At 37.8% G+C, this 17,397-nt stretch overlaps 1 protein-coding gene across 1 annotated transcript in view; it reads right to left on the bottom strand.

The window, feature by feature from the left end:
• Window positions 1-17,397, bottom strand: part of TMX4 (thioredoxin related transmembrane protein 4) — a 43,759-nt gene that overhangs the window by 12,266 nt on the left and 14,096 nt on the right. Inside the window, exons 3-5 of the mRNA XM_012455422.2 lie at window positions 11,415-11,460; window positions 9,347-9,475; window positions 6,122-6,167 (exon numbers count right to left, since the gene is read on the bottom strand). Of these exons, the coding sequence (XP_012310845.1) occupies window positions 6,122-6,167; window positions 9,347-9,475; window positions 11,415-11,460 (221 nt within the window). The remainder of the gene's footprint in view (window positions 1-6,121; window positions 6,168-9,346; window positions 9,476-11,414; window positions 11,461-17,397) is intronic.

Raw genomic sequence — 17,397 nt, 5'->3', positions numbered from 1 at the left:
ATCAACTTCCTCTTTAAAGGGATTTGAGTTTCTTGGAGAAACTCTGCCATCTTCTGGTCTTTTAGGTCATTATTACTAAAGATTCATTAATCACGTTGTACCTTCACAACTACAGATATAAATCTTTATCCGTTTACTTTGCCTGAGTCTACAATGGCTTTAAAGCCCCTTATGAGTGTTAGGTACCATGTCCTTGAAGTTTTGCTTTATGTATGTTTCCAAAGGAATAGCTTATTAAATCAAATCCAATTCCGTTTTAGATTATTGTGTTTCTGTTTCTTTAATTACCAGGCAAAGTGACAGTTTTCACTTAATAGAAAATACTGATCCTTGTTCAATATTATATGTGCTTACCTCAAGGAAATATTCCATGTTGTTCACTGAAAATGCACAAAAATGTAACCTGATGGGCATGATACCTTATATTATTGTACTAGATGAATAAGAAAGTATCTTACTCTGTTCACTGAAAACGCACTAAAATTCTGATGGGCATGATACCTTATATTATCACAGTGCATGATTAAGTTAGCGCTAACTTTTGGCTACATACGTATTTGAGTGAGAAGATAAAACAAAAGATCATTACAACAGAATAAACAAGAAGAGCATTCTAATCAGTGGTCAGATAGACTTAAGGAAGACAGGCAGGCCAAGGCCTCCATGCATCTGAGGTAGAGCCTTCCCTCCTAAGAAAGGCAAAGCACTCCCTCTGGAAGTCTAAACTACTGCAGGTTGAATTAAATCCTGCTCAGTCATCCAGCCCAGTGTTACAGACTCTCATTCAAACCTGGAGTGGCCCTGAAGGACAGACAGCCTTTGGATTTAGAGTTCACCTGTGTCATCGGATATACTCTGAGGAGCTATGGAACAAGTCCTTTATCTCTTTCAGACACAGATCAGAATCCCCAAAATATCTTCCCTGGAAGGAGACAGCTAGGAAAGACTCTTCGATGATGGCCAAGGGTTCACTTCTTTCATGCTTTAGCTCGCAGCACTTGTAACAAAACATAGCCTGAAGCCTCTCGTAGGATCTTTGAGAGGACCTTATAGATGTGTACCACTATCTCACTGTAACATTCTACAAAACGTTCTAAACATTTTTATAAGAAAAAAAAACATTGAGAAGAGGCAGGCTATATAAATCACAGAAGAATGTTTTCAAGTTTTAAAATATACTTTGTTATTCTCTAGTCTAAATGTTCATGGCTTTTAATTCTGATAATCAGATACTTTAAATAAAGCCTTAAATCTTCTGTCATGTTGTTCTAATAAAAAGGGAAGGTAGCATCCATCACACAGATTGTCCTCCCAAGGATGTAGCACATCTTATTTTAGCTAAAATTTGCCATATGCCTACATCCTCTCAAAACAACAGTAACATTTAGGAGAGGGAAGTTACATCCTGTATTACCTCCGTGAACAGCAGAGATTCACCAAATCCAATAAAATAATGCTTTAAATACATTTAAATGCTAAACCTAGTTAGCAAAAGCATACACAGGTTGAGAATCCCTTATCCCAAATGCTTGGGACTGGACATGCTTCAGATTTCTGGTTTTATCAGATTTTTACATTACACTTACCAGTTGAGCATCACAAATCCAAAAACCTGAAATTCAAAATGCTCCAGTGAGCATTTCCTTTAAGTGTCATGTTGGTGCTCAAACAGTTTCAGATTCTGGAGCGTTTTGGATTTTGAATTTTTGGATTTGGGGATACTCAACCTATATGCTGAGTGACTACCACAGAACCCTATTTTAAGCCTGCTATCAGCATTGGCTAAAAATTTAACAAAAGTATTCCATGTTGCCTATAAAGAGAAGGGAAAAGTAAAATAATAAAGACAATGATGATTAATAAATATAACTAACAAAAAGCAATAATCAAGCACATAACTAGGTACCAGATTCTGCACTAAGCACTCAAAGGGTTCTAGGAACAAGTCCATGGCAGGAAAAAAAAAAAGATTCAGGGACCTATACACAAGGTGGGAAACAATGATGTGTTTCTGGAAGAGAAGGATAGTGCCTCTCTGTAGCACTGTAGCCCACTAAGGGAAGACAAGACTGGACAGTCTCGCTCCACACATGTGCCACAGACAAAAAACCCAAGGACTTCTAATCCTATTTGATTTGGCAGTGATGCTTCCTGAAGTTCAGTCTTCTGCATGTTGCTTTCATGATATCCACCTCACTTTGTACCATCCGTTAGAGTATTAACATTTTTTACTTAGTCACTTTAAGTTGTATACAAATTTAAAGAAATTTTATATTGCTACTATAATATAAAATCAAAATCAATTCTGTCCTTTGAAGATGTCAACTTTCTGAGACTCCTCTAACTGTCCCATCTCCCAGGCCTCAGTGACTCCATCTGTAAGTGAGATGGCTAAAATGTTGAGACTATCCATGAGGATAGATATTATAGCTAATGTGGTAATTACTTCTGTGAGTTTATATATGAATTAAAATATGCAGGTGAATGCTATCATGACTGAATTGAAAAGACAATTTAAATTTAGTGATGGAAAAAACACTGGAGATCATCTCCTCTTGTCCACATTGTGGTATAAATGACATATGGAGGATCCCTGGGATTCAGGGTAACAGCAGGAAGCTCACAGGAATTGCCTCATAAGACTATTCAAGGGATTTTCTCACCTCAAGGGTTTACTCAAGCAAGAACACAGGGGAGGTTGATATAAAATTAAGAAGGGCAAATGCAAACCAAAACACCTCCCGAGTTGATAGGAATTCGGCCATGTAAGTGTCTCATCACCAGGGGATCCCAGAATCCTGAGGACCAGCTTTTATCTCCACAATGTCAGACTGAGCAAGTTGGCTTTACTTCGAAGGCAGAAAGAAACTCAAGCCTCTTAAGGAATCACCAGAGTTCAGTAGGCTCTGATTTTCTACGTAGATCTCTGATCTTCTAGATATTTTCTAGATAATCACTAGTTCAATAGGCTCTGATCTTCTAGATATATTCTGTTTTTATTTTCTCATTACAGAAAAAAGGTTTTTAAAAATTGTTCATAATTCCAATATCAGAGAAAACTGTTGATTTCTCTCTAGGCATTTTCCTATATACATACAAAAACTCCAATAAACATCATATTATACTGTTTTATCTTCCCTATATAAATACTTAAATCTAACCAGCTACCCATCCAGGGAAGACTGTTGCTGAGGAAAGACTGATTTCTATCTGTACATGTATCCAGATATTTCAATAGGATAAAGAGACTATGGATAGGCATAAACAATCTTGTCTCAGTGGCATTAGCCATTCTACATCTTTCCTTCTTCCATCTTTTTAATCTTTCTCTGAGACTTTACACTTTTTTGGTTCTACCTCCCATCCCCATCTCTGTCTCACTATGTACAGTGTTTCTGCTGTTCATTATTAATATATTTGCACTACAGTTTCACATGATCTAGACATGAGTTAAAAAAAATTAAGTTTGCCACAATTATACATTCAACATTGATTTGAGGAACTCCAGCTAAAGAAAGAGTCAGCTGAATGAGCTAACTGAGCAGGCAGGGCAGTCAGCTGGGAGGATTGACTGAGTAAGTGGCTCTCTAAGGACAGCAAGGCAAGACCATAACTGGAGGTGGAAGTGGCAACCAGAGACCTGATGGGTAGCCTAAAGGCATGAGTCTCTTTAGGTCAGAGATTATATGCCTTGTAAATAAGAGGACAAGAGCCAAATTCTAGAAATAAAAGAGGCCTACCTAGAGATTTGATGAAAGGATGGGGACTTATTTCTATTACCAAAGTTGGCAAGAGGCTTGGGGAGGCTACATGCTGATATGGAGAGTACTATCAGATTTCACAAATTATTAAGGTAATGTATACACATACACAAGGAGATCAAAATAATCTAATACTGTACCATTTGCGCTCTTTTATGTACAACTCTCTTCCATTCCCCTACATACACACACACACGCGCACGCGCACACACACACACACACACACTCTCTCTACAATCAGGATAAATGTTTTCATGATCCCAATAAATATAAATGGATTAAATTCATCAGTTAAAAGAATTATTTATTGGTCTCTACTTTTTATAAGATTTACTTAAAACATAATAAAAAGGTTGTAAATGGAAAAATTATTCCATGCAAATGCTTATCAAAAAAGATAAAACATGGTATTAATACTAGATAGAACTATGTTACAATTATACAATTGTATAATTGTACATTTTACATTCTGCATTTTACAATTATAAAATGTAATTATTTGTGTGCCAAATTTTAATTTATTTTATAAAATTATCATTTTTGGTTCCTTTTGGAAATATATCTGGAAAGAAATTATAAATATACATTTATATAACATATATATTCTACTTCTCAACCATTAAGAAGAACATATTCATTACTTATTCAGACATGGATAAAATTCTATTCTCCAAATGGCTCTTTCTCTCCAGTTTAATGCATCCACACAGAGTACACAGTGTGTACAAAGATAAAACACCCACAACTGGCCTTGACACACTCTAAGTGTTACACATGGTAATCATTTGCATGACATAATGAAAAATTGTAACTCCTTATTTAAACTCTTGTTTAAGCTCCAAATGACAAGCTATATGAGGTCAGAGTATGTATCTTCCCTGCTACTGTCTTTAAAAGTAAAACTTCTCTTTTACAATCAATGAAGGCCATAATCAGCTTCCATCTAAGCTCTTCTTAACCTGCAGAAAGAATTCTATTGTTCTGCACTTATCATAGATTTGGTGCTAAAATTTCAGTCAGTGCTGCCTGACAATCATCTATTACAATTTTTCTGTTGAATTAGATAGTATAATGCTACACCGCTCAGACAGCTAGCAGGCTACATGATTTTGTCAATCTTTAATATCGACATACTGCAAAAGGCAGAATCTCTTTTAAGTTGCCAGTTTGCAATTCATAATTCTCTGCCCTTGATTTAAGTTCTCAACAATGTTAAGAAAGCAGCAAAAGGAAACCACATGAAATTAAAATTATCTGGAGAGCAGGAAATACTAGTTGCTGTTTATTGTGATAAACAAATGCCAAAAAAGTTAAATTTTAACCTGAAAGACTGAAACCAAGTCTTTGATTAGCCTCTGTTATAAAAAAAATAAACAACCAAAAAACCCCATAGTAGGTATTCTATCTCACAAGGCAGAATATAAATGTAACTGAGAAAGTGGAATACAAAAGGTTTTTCTCAAATGTCTTTCAATATATATGAATGTGTATGAGACACAGAAAAAGAGTCTTCACAAACTCTTTGAATATTACCTTCCAAACATGGCACCATAACCTACAATCATAGCATAGAAAAAACATATATAGGGAGACTGACTTCTAAGATTTTTTGAAATATTTTGAGCTATATTTAATTCTAGAGCAATTTTGTTAAATCTGGTTGGATTTAGTCCTCCCCTACAGAGAAGGAGAATAAAAGGTTATGGGACATAGTCAAGATTATATAATAGTTCAACAATTCAACCTGAAACACAGTTCTAACCCACTGAAATGACTCAGAGAAATTATACAATCACATATAGCAGGGGTCTACTACTTAAAGGCCAGATTGTAAATATTTCGGGCTTATGAGCCACAACTCTCTGTGTCTCTGTCACAACTATTTAACTCTACCATTGTAGCATGAAAGCAGTCACAGATAATAGGTAATGAATAAATGTAGCTGTGTTCCAGTAAAACTATTTACAAAACAGGCAGCCTACCCACAGGCTAGAGTTTGCTAACCCCTGACATACAGAACTACTTTCAGGCTTAGATAATCTTTCCTATGTAGGGAGATATGCCAATGTGAATTTAAGATAAAATAAAACCACACAAGCCCTTTTGCTTGGATCAAAGACTCCATCACTGATCTAAGAAAATAAGACTCTGACACAGTAGTTACAGGTTCCTGTTCAGATTATGCCCTTCTACATAAAGACATTACCACTGGAAACCCCACATGAGAGTAGCTGCATGGCTTAAGAAAAAAAGTGAAATTATAAATTTACTTATAAATATTTATTTTCCTATTGCTTAAAAGCTATATTTTTATTCTTAACATCTCTGCAAATATAAATGTTTTATTTAAGATTACTTACCCATATTTTGCCAGAGATGCTAAAAAGACCAGCCATTCCAGACATCCTTAAAAAAATAAAGAGAAGAAACACTGATCACATATACTATTAGGAAAACAAACAAACAAACAAACAAAATGAAAATCAGGTCAGGAGGACTGGTCTTTTCCCCTCCACTTCTTGCTACATATTTTCCCCCTCCCAGATTCGTATCTGTTCTTATAGAGCTTAGATTCAGTGGCTATCATTTGAATCACTCTGCTGCAAACCTATTCCAGTTCTTTAGCCCTTTCTCCTTTCACTGTACTATCTGGCAAAAATCTCAACCCTGAGCAGCTGAATGTCTCTGGGGAAAAAACATCACATAACCAGCTGACGGCTCTTTCTTCTCATAGTCCCAAACCTAAGTGGACACTGCTAATACTGTCCAGAATTTTCTAGCCTCTAACTAAGATAATAGCTCATTTCCTTTTCCTTTTCTTCAAAACTTACATTTTCCCATTCCTGTGTACTCTTGGCTAACAAGCACTCCTCCAAGTTCTCCTATGTCACTGTGAAATCAGAAGCCACCATGTGATCTCTCTTACTTTCCCATTACCAGATCTGAGCCTGGTGTCCAGCTGCATCCACCTTCTCTTGTTATGACAGGGAAAGTCCAACTGTCTTATCACAGTCGGATCCTATCCCTTCTGTCTTATTACGACTTGGCTCTTTCTCTCATTTTCCCCTCCTGCACGAGCAACTTCTCTTTCTCTCCTAGAATAGTCTCATTGGCATATAAACATGCTCTACTCTCTTCTAACTTTTTTTTAATATGTATATTTTAAGTTCTGGTATCCCTGAACCTCATAGGGCCCTCCAGCTTCACAGACAAATTTCTCCAGGGTACTCTACACATGCTGTTTCTTCTTCTTTACTGTATCTTTAATCCATTCAAATCTGGCTTCCACCTTCACCACTACAGGAACACTGATTGTCAAAGCCATGATGACCTCACCATGCTTCATTCAAATGTCCATGTCTCAGACTTGACCTCCCTCCTCCTCTTAGTAACAGGCCACAAGAGACTCTGCCCTTCTTCTTGAACACTTTAATTTGGTTTCTGGAAAATGGCAGAGACTGGTTTTCATGATGCCTCTCTGGTACTCATTTCAGTTTCCTTTTGCTGACTTCTCAACACAGGTTCTTAATTTGGGGGCGGCCCATGACTCACCTCCAAGTACTCTTCTCTTTTTCCTTCTTTCTAGGTGTTCCCCTCACTTCAACACTGCCTGCAGGTTTTGTCCTTGTTTTCCTGAATTCTTCTAGGGACCCATCTCCGTGCACCTGATATGGTTTGAATCTGTATCTCCACCCACTTCTCATGTTCAATTGTAATCCCTAAAGTTGCAGGTGGGGTCTGGTGGAAAGAGATTGGCTCATGGGGGTGGTTTCTCACGAACAATTTAGCACCATCCACTTGGTGCTGTTCTCTTGATAGTGAGTGAGCTCTCATGAGATTTGGTTGTTTAACAGTGTGTGGCACCCCCCACCCTTCTCTCTTGCCCCTACTCTGGCTATGTGATGTATGTGCTTCCCTTTCACCTTCCACCATGATAGTAAGTTTCCTGAAGCCTCCCCAAAAGCCAAGCAGACACCAGCATCATCCTTCCTGTACAGCCTGCAAACGAACCATGAGCCAATGAAATATCTTTTCTTTATGAATTGCCCAGTCTCAAGTATCCCTTTATAGCAATGCAAGAATGGACAAATACAGCAGCCAGTGTGACAGTTCTTTGAAGTCTGAATCTCAAACTCAAGTTTTATACAGAATCCTTAATTTTCTCTTGCCCAAAGCATTAACTAGTATCAAGATCCATCATGTACTCAAACCAGAAACTTGTAAGCTTTTACTTATGAATCCTTCTCCTTCACCTTGGCCAAGCCTACCTTCAAAGCATATGTTAAATCCACTCAGTCTCTCCATCCCCATATCCCCACTGCCAAAGGCTGGACTCGCTTCATCCCTTCTTGCCCTCGCCAATCTCCTCTCCTAAGAGTCACTGTCTCCTTGCATGTACTGATAACTTCCAACTTCTTTCCTGTGGCCACAGGCCCTGTGTGATTGGGCTTCAGCCTGCCTCTCTTACTCAGCTCATCCTACACTCCCTTTCACTGTGCTTGACCTTAGTCATCATTCTGCTCCTTAAGTATACCAACCTCTTTTCCAAACAGGGGCTTATGTCTATGCCATACCCATTCCTGGGAATACTCTTCCCTCTGCTCTTTACCTAGGCTAGTTTCTTCTAGCCTTCAGATCTCACCTAGAGGCCTCCCTTCAGAGAAACATCTCCTACTCCCTCTACCTAGAAAAGTAGGTCCATAACCCCACAGCTATTCCCTGTCTTTGTAAAGTATGTTGTGTTTTTTACCCACCTTATCCAGACTATGATTCTCTGTACCTGAGGCAAATGTCTGTCTTGTTCAGTGTCGAATACCTAGCACCTAGAAAGGTATCTGGCTAAATCAGTGTTCAAATGGTTGTAGAATGAAATGCCAGAGGGGAGTTGTTTTTAGAGCAAGCTATGTGTTTCCTTAATATTAATATAGATGCCACAAGCTGATTTATTCCTGAAATATTGCATGATTTGCTCCTTTTTCAGTAGGGAAATTTTTCACACTTGTATATACTAATATAAAATTATCTATATATATGACAATCCATTCAAAATTAAAACCAACTATGGAAAAGTTGTTAAGGCTTGGCCTAATCTACCTCACCAAGTAATATACAGTTTGCCATCAAGGCCAAAAGCTACCCCCAGTGGTATTCTGCTAGGCAGCCAAAGACCCCACAGGTTTTGTTTTCCACATAATATATAATAGCAATTCCTCCATAAACTATAATTTGATGTAGAGTTACTCCTCTGTCTCATCAATAACTTAAAAGGAAGAATGATAAATGATGTTCAAACTATATTTTATAAAGAGAGAAACAGTCATCATGGCTCAATGCCAAAGGTAGAAAAGAGGCTTTCTGTAACCCACCCAAATCTGGCTACTTAATTCCCAGTGTACTAAAACCAGCTGAAACATATGTGGGTCACAAAACCAGAAATACTGCATGGGCTAAGCATGGCCACGGATAATCTGGGTAATAGGAAGTAAATGTGAAGAAAAACATGGGCTTTTGAGGCCCACAGGCTATTAACTTAAAACCTCCTGTTTCATTAATAACACCTTGTCATTAAAAAATTAACAAGTTACGTTAGAGAAGCCGGGGATTTCCAGCCGGTCAAAGGCTCGACTGATTGCCATTTCTTCTCTAAGATATAATTCTGCAGGTCTTCGAAGATTCCTGGGCCACGATAACGGCGGAATATCCCATCCTTTGCACTATAAATTATGAAAACAAGTAGAAAGCAAATGCATTAAAGCAACAGATGTTACAGATAATAAAAATTAAAACGGCTATTGGTCATACATCTGAACTCCACTTGAATTTTAAATGTACTCAACTGAAAAATATACACAGACATAAATCAGAAAGCATTAATAAGCTTTACTGCAAGTGATAAATCCAAACCCGAAAGTGTTAACATTCTATGTTATCACCATACAACGTGAGTCCTTGGCAGTGTTTAATATGCCAAGTTACTTTTTATTATTTTTGCTACCAATTACTTTAATTTTTCTCTTACAATAGCAAAATAGCCGTTGTTACCAAGTTTAAAACATTGCATCTATATTTTCAAATGTATGTCATTCATGACCCTCCCTTCAAACACCAACAAAAAAACCTCATATCCTACCTTCAACCTGGTCTCCCTCTCACCTACTTGCCGCAATCAGGGCTCCCAGGGAAGAGTCTAGGCTTGCCGTTTTCTCCTCTTTATGTCTCATTCACTACTTGGGGCAACAGGGGTTCTGCTCCCAGGACTCCCTTGAAACTGCTCATATTGGGGGTCTCCAATGACCCCTAAGTGCCATATCGATTTCTGTTTCCTTCACCTGTCACTGGCATTGTTTACCCACTGATGAACACCACTTCCCTCCTCCTTTTGCTTAGCTTTTATGACAGGAGCTCTCTGGACTTCTTCCTGCTGCTCTGAGCATCCTTTCTCCAAATCTTTCACTCACTATCTTCCTTTGCAGATGTCCTAAAGTTGGCCAGTCCCAGGTTCTGTCCTTGACCTGCTTCCCTTCTCACTATACATGTTCTCTTTAGATATATTTCAATTGTTATTTACTTCAATGCTGAGGAATTCTCACTATATATCTCCAATCTAGATCTTTCTCTTTTTTTCCCCCAAGATGAAGTTTCACTCTTCTTGCCCAGGCTGTAGTGCAATGGTGCGATCCCAGCTCACTGCAACCTCCACCTCCTGAGTTCAAGTGATTCTTCTGCTTCAGCCTTTTGAGTAGCTGGGATTACAGGTGTGTACCACCACACCTGGCTAATTTTTATATTTTTGGTGGAGGCAGGGTTTCACCTTGTTGGTCAGGCTTGTCTTGAACTCCTGACCTCAGGTAATCTGCCCACCTCAACCTCCCAAAGTGCTGGAATTACAGGCATGAGCCACCAGGCCTGGCATAGTCTAGATCTTTCTTCTGAGCTCTGGGTCCTGGCATCAAACTGTACCAAGACTTCTCCATTTGGAGCTGGGAAAGTTAATTCACCCTATCTTTTGTATTTTTGTCTCTATCTTCCAAACCTCCTTTTATTTTAATGGCTCCTTATCTCGTGATAGCTTTTACTAGTTAGTTACACATGGCCTGTGGTAGTCATCATAGACTCTTTCTTCCCATGGCTAATTAGCCACCAAGTCCCATTGATCCCACCTCCTAGTTATCTCTCTAATCCAATTCTTCCTTTGTCTTTCCCCTGCCTGCACCTGAGTCTCTTTAGCCTCATCACTCAGCATGATCCAGCTATATCTGTGGTCCAGCCATACAGAACTAGCTCAAAGTTCTCAAAAGGTACCTCATTTTCTCTTGGGCTTTTATATGCTATCTCCTTTAACTGGAAAGACCTTCTCTACCTTGTTAGTTTAATCCGTTCCTACTTAGATACTAAGAATTATCCCACCTCTGATATCATCAGAGGAATCTCTGATTCCTCCTACCCACCTACCCCTGCCTGACATTAGGACTTCCTTCTCTGCAGCACTCCAGGCAAGCTTCTCTTGTCACAGCTCTCACTCAGAGCACACCAGCCTTGTTTCCCTCACATGTTAAGCCGAATGAATGGCAGTCATGGAAGACAACTTAGAATTCCTGGTACACATGTATTGATTTCTAATCTTTGCAAGACCAGAAGAGTATTTAAACTTACTGAAAAAATGCTGGGAGAGTGGTGACAAAGAAGCGGCCACTCAAACCTACAAGAAACATAAACAGAACAAAAGTTACACTTAAGTCCTCCAAAAAAAGCATTCTTGAGGTTACTTTCATAATCACATTATTAAAATCATTGCAATTATTGATTCCCATTTACTATAATTTTTTGACTTACAGAAATTTCATTTCTACCCATTTTTATTTACTTAACACTTCCCAGTAACTGACATACAATTTGCTTATCTTCAGTGTGTTATCCTGGAATTTCCAGGTTTGAGCATCACTTGGATTGTATGGAGGCTGAAGGGATAGGATTTAGAGTCACGCAAAGTTTTTGGGGTTTTGCAAAGTTAAATACTGACTTCCCCATTTACTAACTTTATAACCTTAGCTAATTTAACCTTTCTGAGTCTCAATTACCTTCTCTGTAAAATGTGTATATAAATGCCTTACTTAATTATTCTAAAGTTTGATTAGGGCAAGTATTAGGCTTACCATGGTGCTGGGTACATAGTGAAGGACTCGACAAACTACAGGAATGCTTCTAACAGTTATTGGTTTAAAAAGAATAAGTAAAATGAAATGCTTAAGATTTTGTATAATATATGTGAAAAGTATTTTTTTCAATCTGTCTTAGCAAACCTTTACTGAACACTAAGTACATATCAAAATGCTATGCTATGTGCACGTAAAGACAAAGATAAATAAAACCCTCAGTACCTCAACAAAGATCTACAAAGTACCTTCTTTGTTCTAGAGACTGTGGTAACTGCTCAAGACACATGGATGAACAAAAACATGTACAACCTTTATTGTCATAGAGCTTATAGTCTAGTAGCAGAGGGAAAATACTTATTCAAATATTCACAATCACAACCACAAACAGAGAATGATAATATCAAAAAAAGAGGGGAGAGGCATGAAAAAAGTGCTGAATGAGACTAGGAGTAAAGAAGAGATCCTTGCCCTTTAAATGTTATACATAAATAATATTTGCATGGGCACCAAGAATTAGTAAAGAGAATGAAAGCTTAAGGATCTCTTGGCCAACATGGAAAAATGACAGAGGCATCACTATAACATTTCCCATCACAGTTGCCTTTCCCACTGTAGCACAATATGGACAAAATCAAGTATCAATTCAAATTAATTTGCTCAAATTATATATCTCTGTGGTCACTTGCAATTGAAAACACTGAAGCTTTACTTTTAATAATACATGAAATTTGCTTTTACCTATTTTATAAATTAAACCCATATTTCTCATAATTTAGCAACAAATGATGACTCTTCTTAAAGAATTCTCTATTTTATTTCATTCAGACCAAGTGGATTTGAAAACATCTCAATTGTATTTAAAAAGAAACACAGTACTCCGGAGTAGTAGAAGTCAATGTCACAAAAAGAAACATTTACTACAAAAATCTGACATTGTACATTGGAAAAAAAAGTTGCGTCACCAGTAATATAAACATAAGTGACCTGAAAAGAGGTCAACTGAGGATTGTAACAAGCACTTCTAAGTGCATTTTCATCTGTGACATTGCTTGGATTTTCACCCTAGAGGGGAACAAGGGCATTCTACAATATACTTCCAACTCTAAATTGCCAGGGGGAAAAGCATTGTTATTCCTAAATACTTTAAAAACTAGTATATGCCTTTAGTTTCAGATAATTATTACAAACAGTTTCATATATTACTTCTTACCTAGCTATAGATTTTTATGACCAAAAATTTTATCTAAGGACAGTTTTGCTATTAGGGATGTATATTTCATCTGTATGGCTTTTTAAAATGGAATGAAGAAATTAAATAGTATCTCATCACTTCTTAGAGTTTTTTACTTGAATTTAGACAAGATTTCTATTAAATATTAGGCTTCACTTAAAGTGATTTTTTAACTTACTCTTTAAAATCTTTTTTATGTTCTTAGTCATCACTGGCTATGACAATAAATAATCAATCAGTAGAAAAAATTTCATAAAACACAATTATACAATAAATAAAACATTTCCAGAATCAGATGCCTTTAGTTTTAAGTCTTTTGGAAATTGCACCTTATTTCAGAAAACATAAATTATCTTTACAAATAAATACGCCCATTAAAATCAGTGAGTACAAAGAAAAAGTAACAAAGTAATGGATGGTCTCTCAGATTTTTCTGCAACTTTCTGGTTCATGCTAAAAGGAGTAACAGGACAGCTGTTCCCAAAATTGCCAGATTAAAGGGTATAATAACTTTATGTCTCTTGATATGAATTTCTATGTTGTTTCAGTGACTATTGTACCAATTTACAAGGTCATCAATTAAGGTTTATTAAAATAAAGACCAATAAATTATATCACCTCAAGATTATTTTCATTTATGTTTGTCAATATTTCTTCAAATGACAACCTTTGTGGAATATTAATAATAAGGTTGCAGCATCCAACTCAGATGAGTTCAGTTTGCTGTCTGGAATAATATTGTGTCATGTAATGATATATTCAGTAAAATCAACAACAAAATCCAGAATAGCTGAAGTCCTCCTTGGATGATGACATAATACTTAATCCTTGTAGATCCAACACCATAAGAAATTCAACTCAAGAAAAAAAAAAGTCACTTCTGGGAGGCTAAAAGACATCCGAAAGCTCTGGGTCTCATCTCAGTGTTCCGAAAAAGTCTTCTGACCTTTAACACTGATTCTATGAAGGGTCAAGAGAGATGTTCTTTACTTGAAAATTAAAACATGACCACCTTGGAACACAGAAGTACCATCTGAGATTGTGGCTTCAGGGTTTAAAAACACAGTTAAATGTGGATCTTGACAAAAAATTTGAACATTATAACAGCAGCCTGTTTCAGGGTTAACATAATAGTTCACTGCAAGAACTTCAGTAAGCTTAGAAGAAACAAGTATACTCCTAAGCCTTTCAGTGAAAAAAACAAAGTTAGACCATAAAGACTTCCAAAATTTCTGCATGCCTTTTTTACTTTAAGGGTAACTTCCACTTTAAAATGAAGGCTGTGAAGCAACATAAAAAGGGCATAACTGGAGAATGCAGGATAGATTTTAACTTTATACCAGAAAACTTATCTGAAACACATGCAGCAAAAGAAAGCAAAATTAAAAGCTTAGACAAAGAACAGAATTATGATAGAGAATTACATTTTGATAAGCCAAAACACAACAGAGATTATATAGGTTCAGTATTAGGAAAACAGAGATAGCTAATAGCTATCTATCAGCTATTGTTACACTACTTATTAGCTGTGTTACCTTTCTCATGTTATTAAACCTCTCCTAGCCTCAGTTTTCTGCGTAAAACAGAGATAAATGGTTTGTTCTTCACAGGGTTGTTATGAAGCTAAAATGCATGTAAGGGTATAACACAAATACAGGCTGAAGCAACTGCTCACTAAATGTTGCTGTTATCACCAAAGAGGGTAGCAGAAGGAAAACACAATGAAAAAAAAAAGAGTTAACCTTACCTTTGAGATTGAAATAAGGTTGTCATCATAATAGAATACAAGATAAAATTTAAATTATAAAATTAAAACTATAACACTAACTGAAGCACAGTAAACTAAACTGGCTTCTGCATTAATCAGTAGTTTTAAAAACAATTCTTACTCTTGGCTGTGGTAGGACTCTGGCTTACCTCTAATCTAGGGAAATAGTCATCACCCATGGGGATCTATGAGCAGCTGCTGTTTTCCTGTCCTTGACAACTAAGCTCATCTGCATGGAACAGAAGGTTCAAGTATATACTCATTAAATTTAATTTCCCAAAGTCAGTTCAACTGAAACATCACCTGATCTATGTAGTATTAAACAGGCAATGTAATATAACCTAATCTAAAGGATGCCCTTTCCTTGGCTTCTACATCTCAGCCATAAAAATGCAACATGATTATAGTCTCTAGTCTTGATGATACAGGAGACAACAGGGAAGTGCTGGGAAGGGAAGACCGTCCGTGGAGAGGGCTCCACCCTTAGGCCTGCACCTATGGACCTAGGTGAGAACAGGCATTTCTGTTTTTGTGCCCAAATGTTGCATTTCCCAAGACCACCATGGCCCGCCACACTCCCATCCTGTGCATATATAAATCCCTAGTCTCTAGCAGGCACACAAACAAGCAGCTGGGTGTCAAGATGAACACATCGGCAGAAGAACACACAGGCAGCTGAATATCAAGAGGACACTGAGAGGAGCACGCCTTTAGAAGGACAAACCAGTAGAAGCACATACCAGCAGAAAACCACCACCTTCCCACTGCATCCCCTTTCTGACCTCTCCATCCACCTCACTGAGAGCTACTTCCACTCATTAAAACCTTGCACTCATTCTCCAAGCCCACACGTGATCTGATTCTTCTGGTACACCAAGACAAGAAACCCCAGGATACAGAAAGCCCTCTGTCCTTGCGATAAGGCAAGGGAGTCTAACTGAGCTAACACAAGCCACTTACAGACGGCTAAATTGAAAGAGCACACAGTAACACTCGCCCACTGGGGCTTCTGCTGTAAACATTCAACCCTATACACTGCCATGGAATTGAGGCCCCACAGCCTGCCCATCTGCATGTTCCCCCTAGAGGTTTGATCCACCAGGCACCAAAGAAGCAAGCCGCACCCCTATCACACACCCTGCAAGGGGACAAGGGAACTTTCCCCATTTCATTGATAAGTCTGAAATCTTATTTTGTTTAAAATACTTAAAATAATCTCTTATTAGATATACTGATAGAAAAGGTACAAGATAACTAAGGAGTATACATGAACACTTCAAAATTATTGTTTCCCCTCTTTTTAAAATTTAATTACAGGGAAAGAATTGAAATTATTCCTTACTAGCACTTCTGTGGCAAGGCAAGAATATACTAAGGAAGAGCTGCAACCAAACAGAAATTTGTATACAGAAATACACAGTAAAGTATGCAACTATGGGGAAAAATAATATCATTTCAATGGGTTTCTACTGTTCATTCAAGACATCAGAGTTTGTAAAAAAAGAAAGAAATAGTTTCCAAGATAGAGGCAAGCTGCCCCAAAGGCTTGCCAATGAGTTAGTACCACATAAGACACTCTTCTTTACTTGGCTTCCAGACCTCCTACTTCTCCCTCTCTTATCTCACTGGTACTCCTCCTCTGCTGCAACTTCTTTTTTTTTTTTTTTTTTTTTTGAGATGGTCTTTCACTCTCATTGCCCAGGCTGCAGTACAATGGCATGATCTCAGCTCACTGCAACCTACTCCTCCCAGGTTCAAGTGGTTCCCCTGCCTCAGCCTCCTGAGTAGCTAGGATTACAGGCACCCACCACCATGCCCAGCTAACTTTTATATTTTTAGTAGAGACGGGATTTCACCATATTGGCCAGGCTGGTCTTGAACTCCTGACCTCAGGTGATCGGCCCACCTCGGCCTCCCAAAGTGCTGGGATTATAGGCATGAGCCACCACACCCAGCCACAACTTCATTTTTCTAAATGTTGCAGTGACCAGTTCTCACTGCTCTAGCACACACAGATCCTCAATAATCTGAATTTTTCTTCTAGCTCCAAATGCCAAGTACACTGATAGTCCTCAAACTTACATCTCTAGTTCATCTCTATTTGGATGTCTATTTAGCATCCCAAACTTAGCCCCTGTCCCAAACCTACTTCTCCTCAGTCTTCTCCATTTCCTCCTTTTCCACCACTTCTGGCAACCAATCCATCAGAAAATCCTAGTATCTCAAATCCAACCACTTACCACTGCTGTTACAAGTCCAAGTCATCATCTTCTCAACTCTGGACTACTGATTTACTGCCTAACCATTCTCTCTGCTTCCTTCTGATCCCCTGTAGTCAATCTTTTCACATAGCTGCCAAAGGAATTATTTTAAAATATAAATCATACTTCTCTTCTGCTCCAATCTTCCAGTAGCTCCCTATCCATACTTTGTAGAAAATCTAAACTTCTTGCCATAACCAACAAGACTTCATAGGGTGTC

Source organism: Aotus nancymaae, unplaced genomic scaffold, assembly GCF_030222135.1.
Source record: "Aotus nancymaae isolate 86718 unplaced genomic scaffold, 86718_ANA_hifiasm-v0.15.2.pri h1tg000029l, whole genome shotgun sequence".
Classification (NCBI taxonomy): domain Eukaryota; kingdom Metazoa; phylum Chordata; class Mammalia; order Primates; family Aotidae; genus Aotus; species Aotus nancymaae.
Note: the sequence above shows the minus strand (reverse complement) of the source record. Positions and strands in the feature narration are given on the sequence as shown.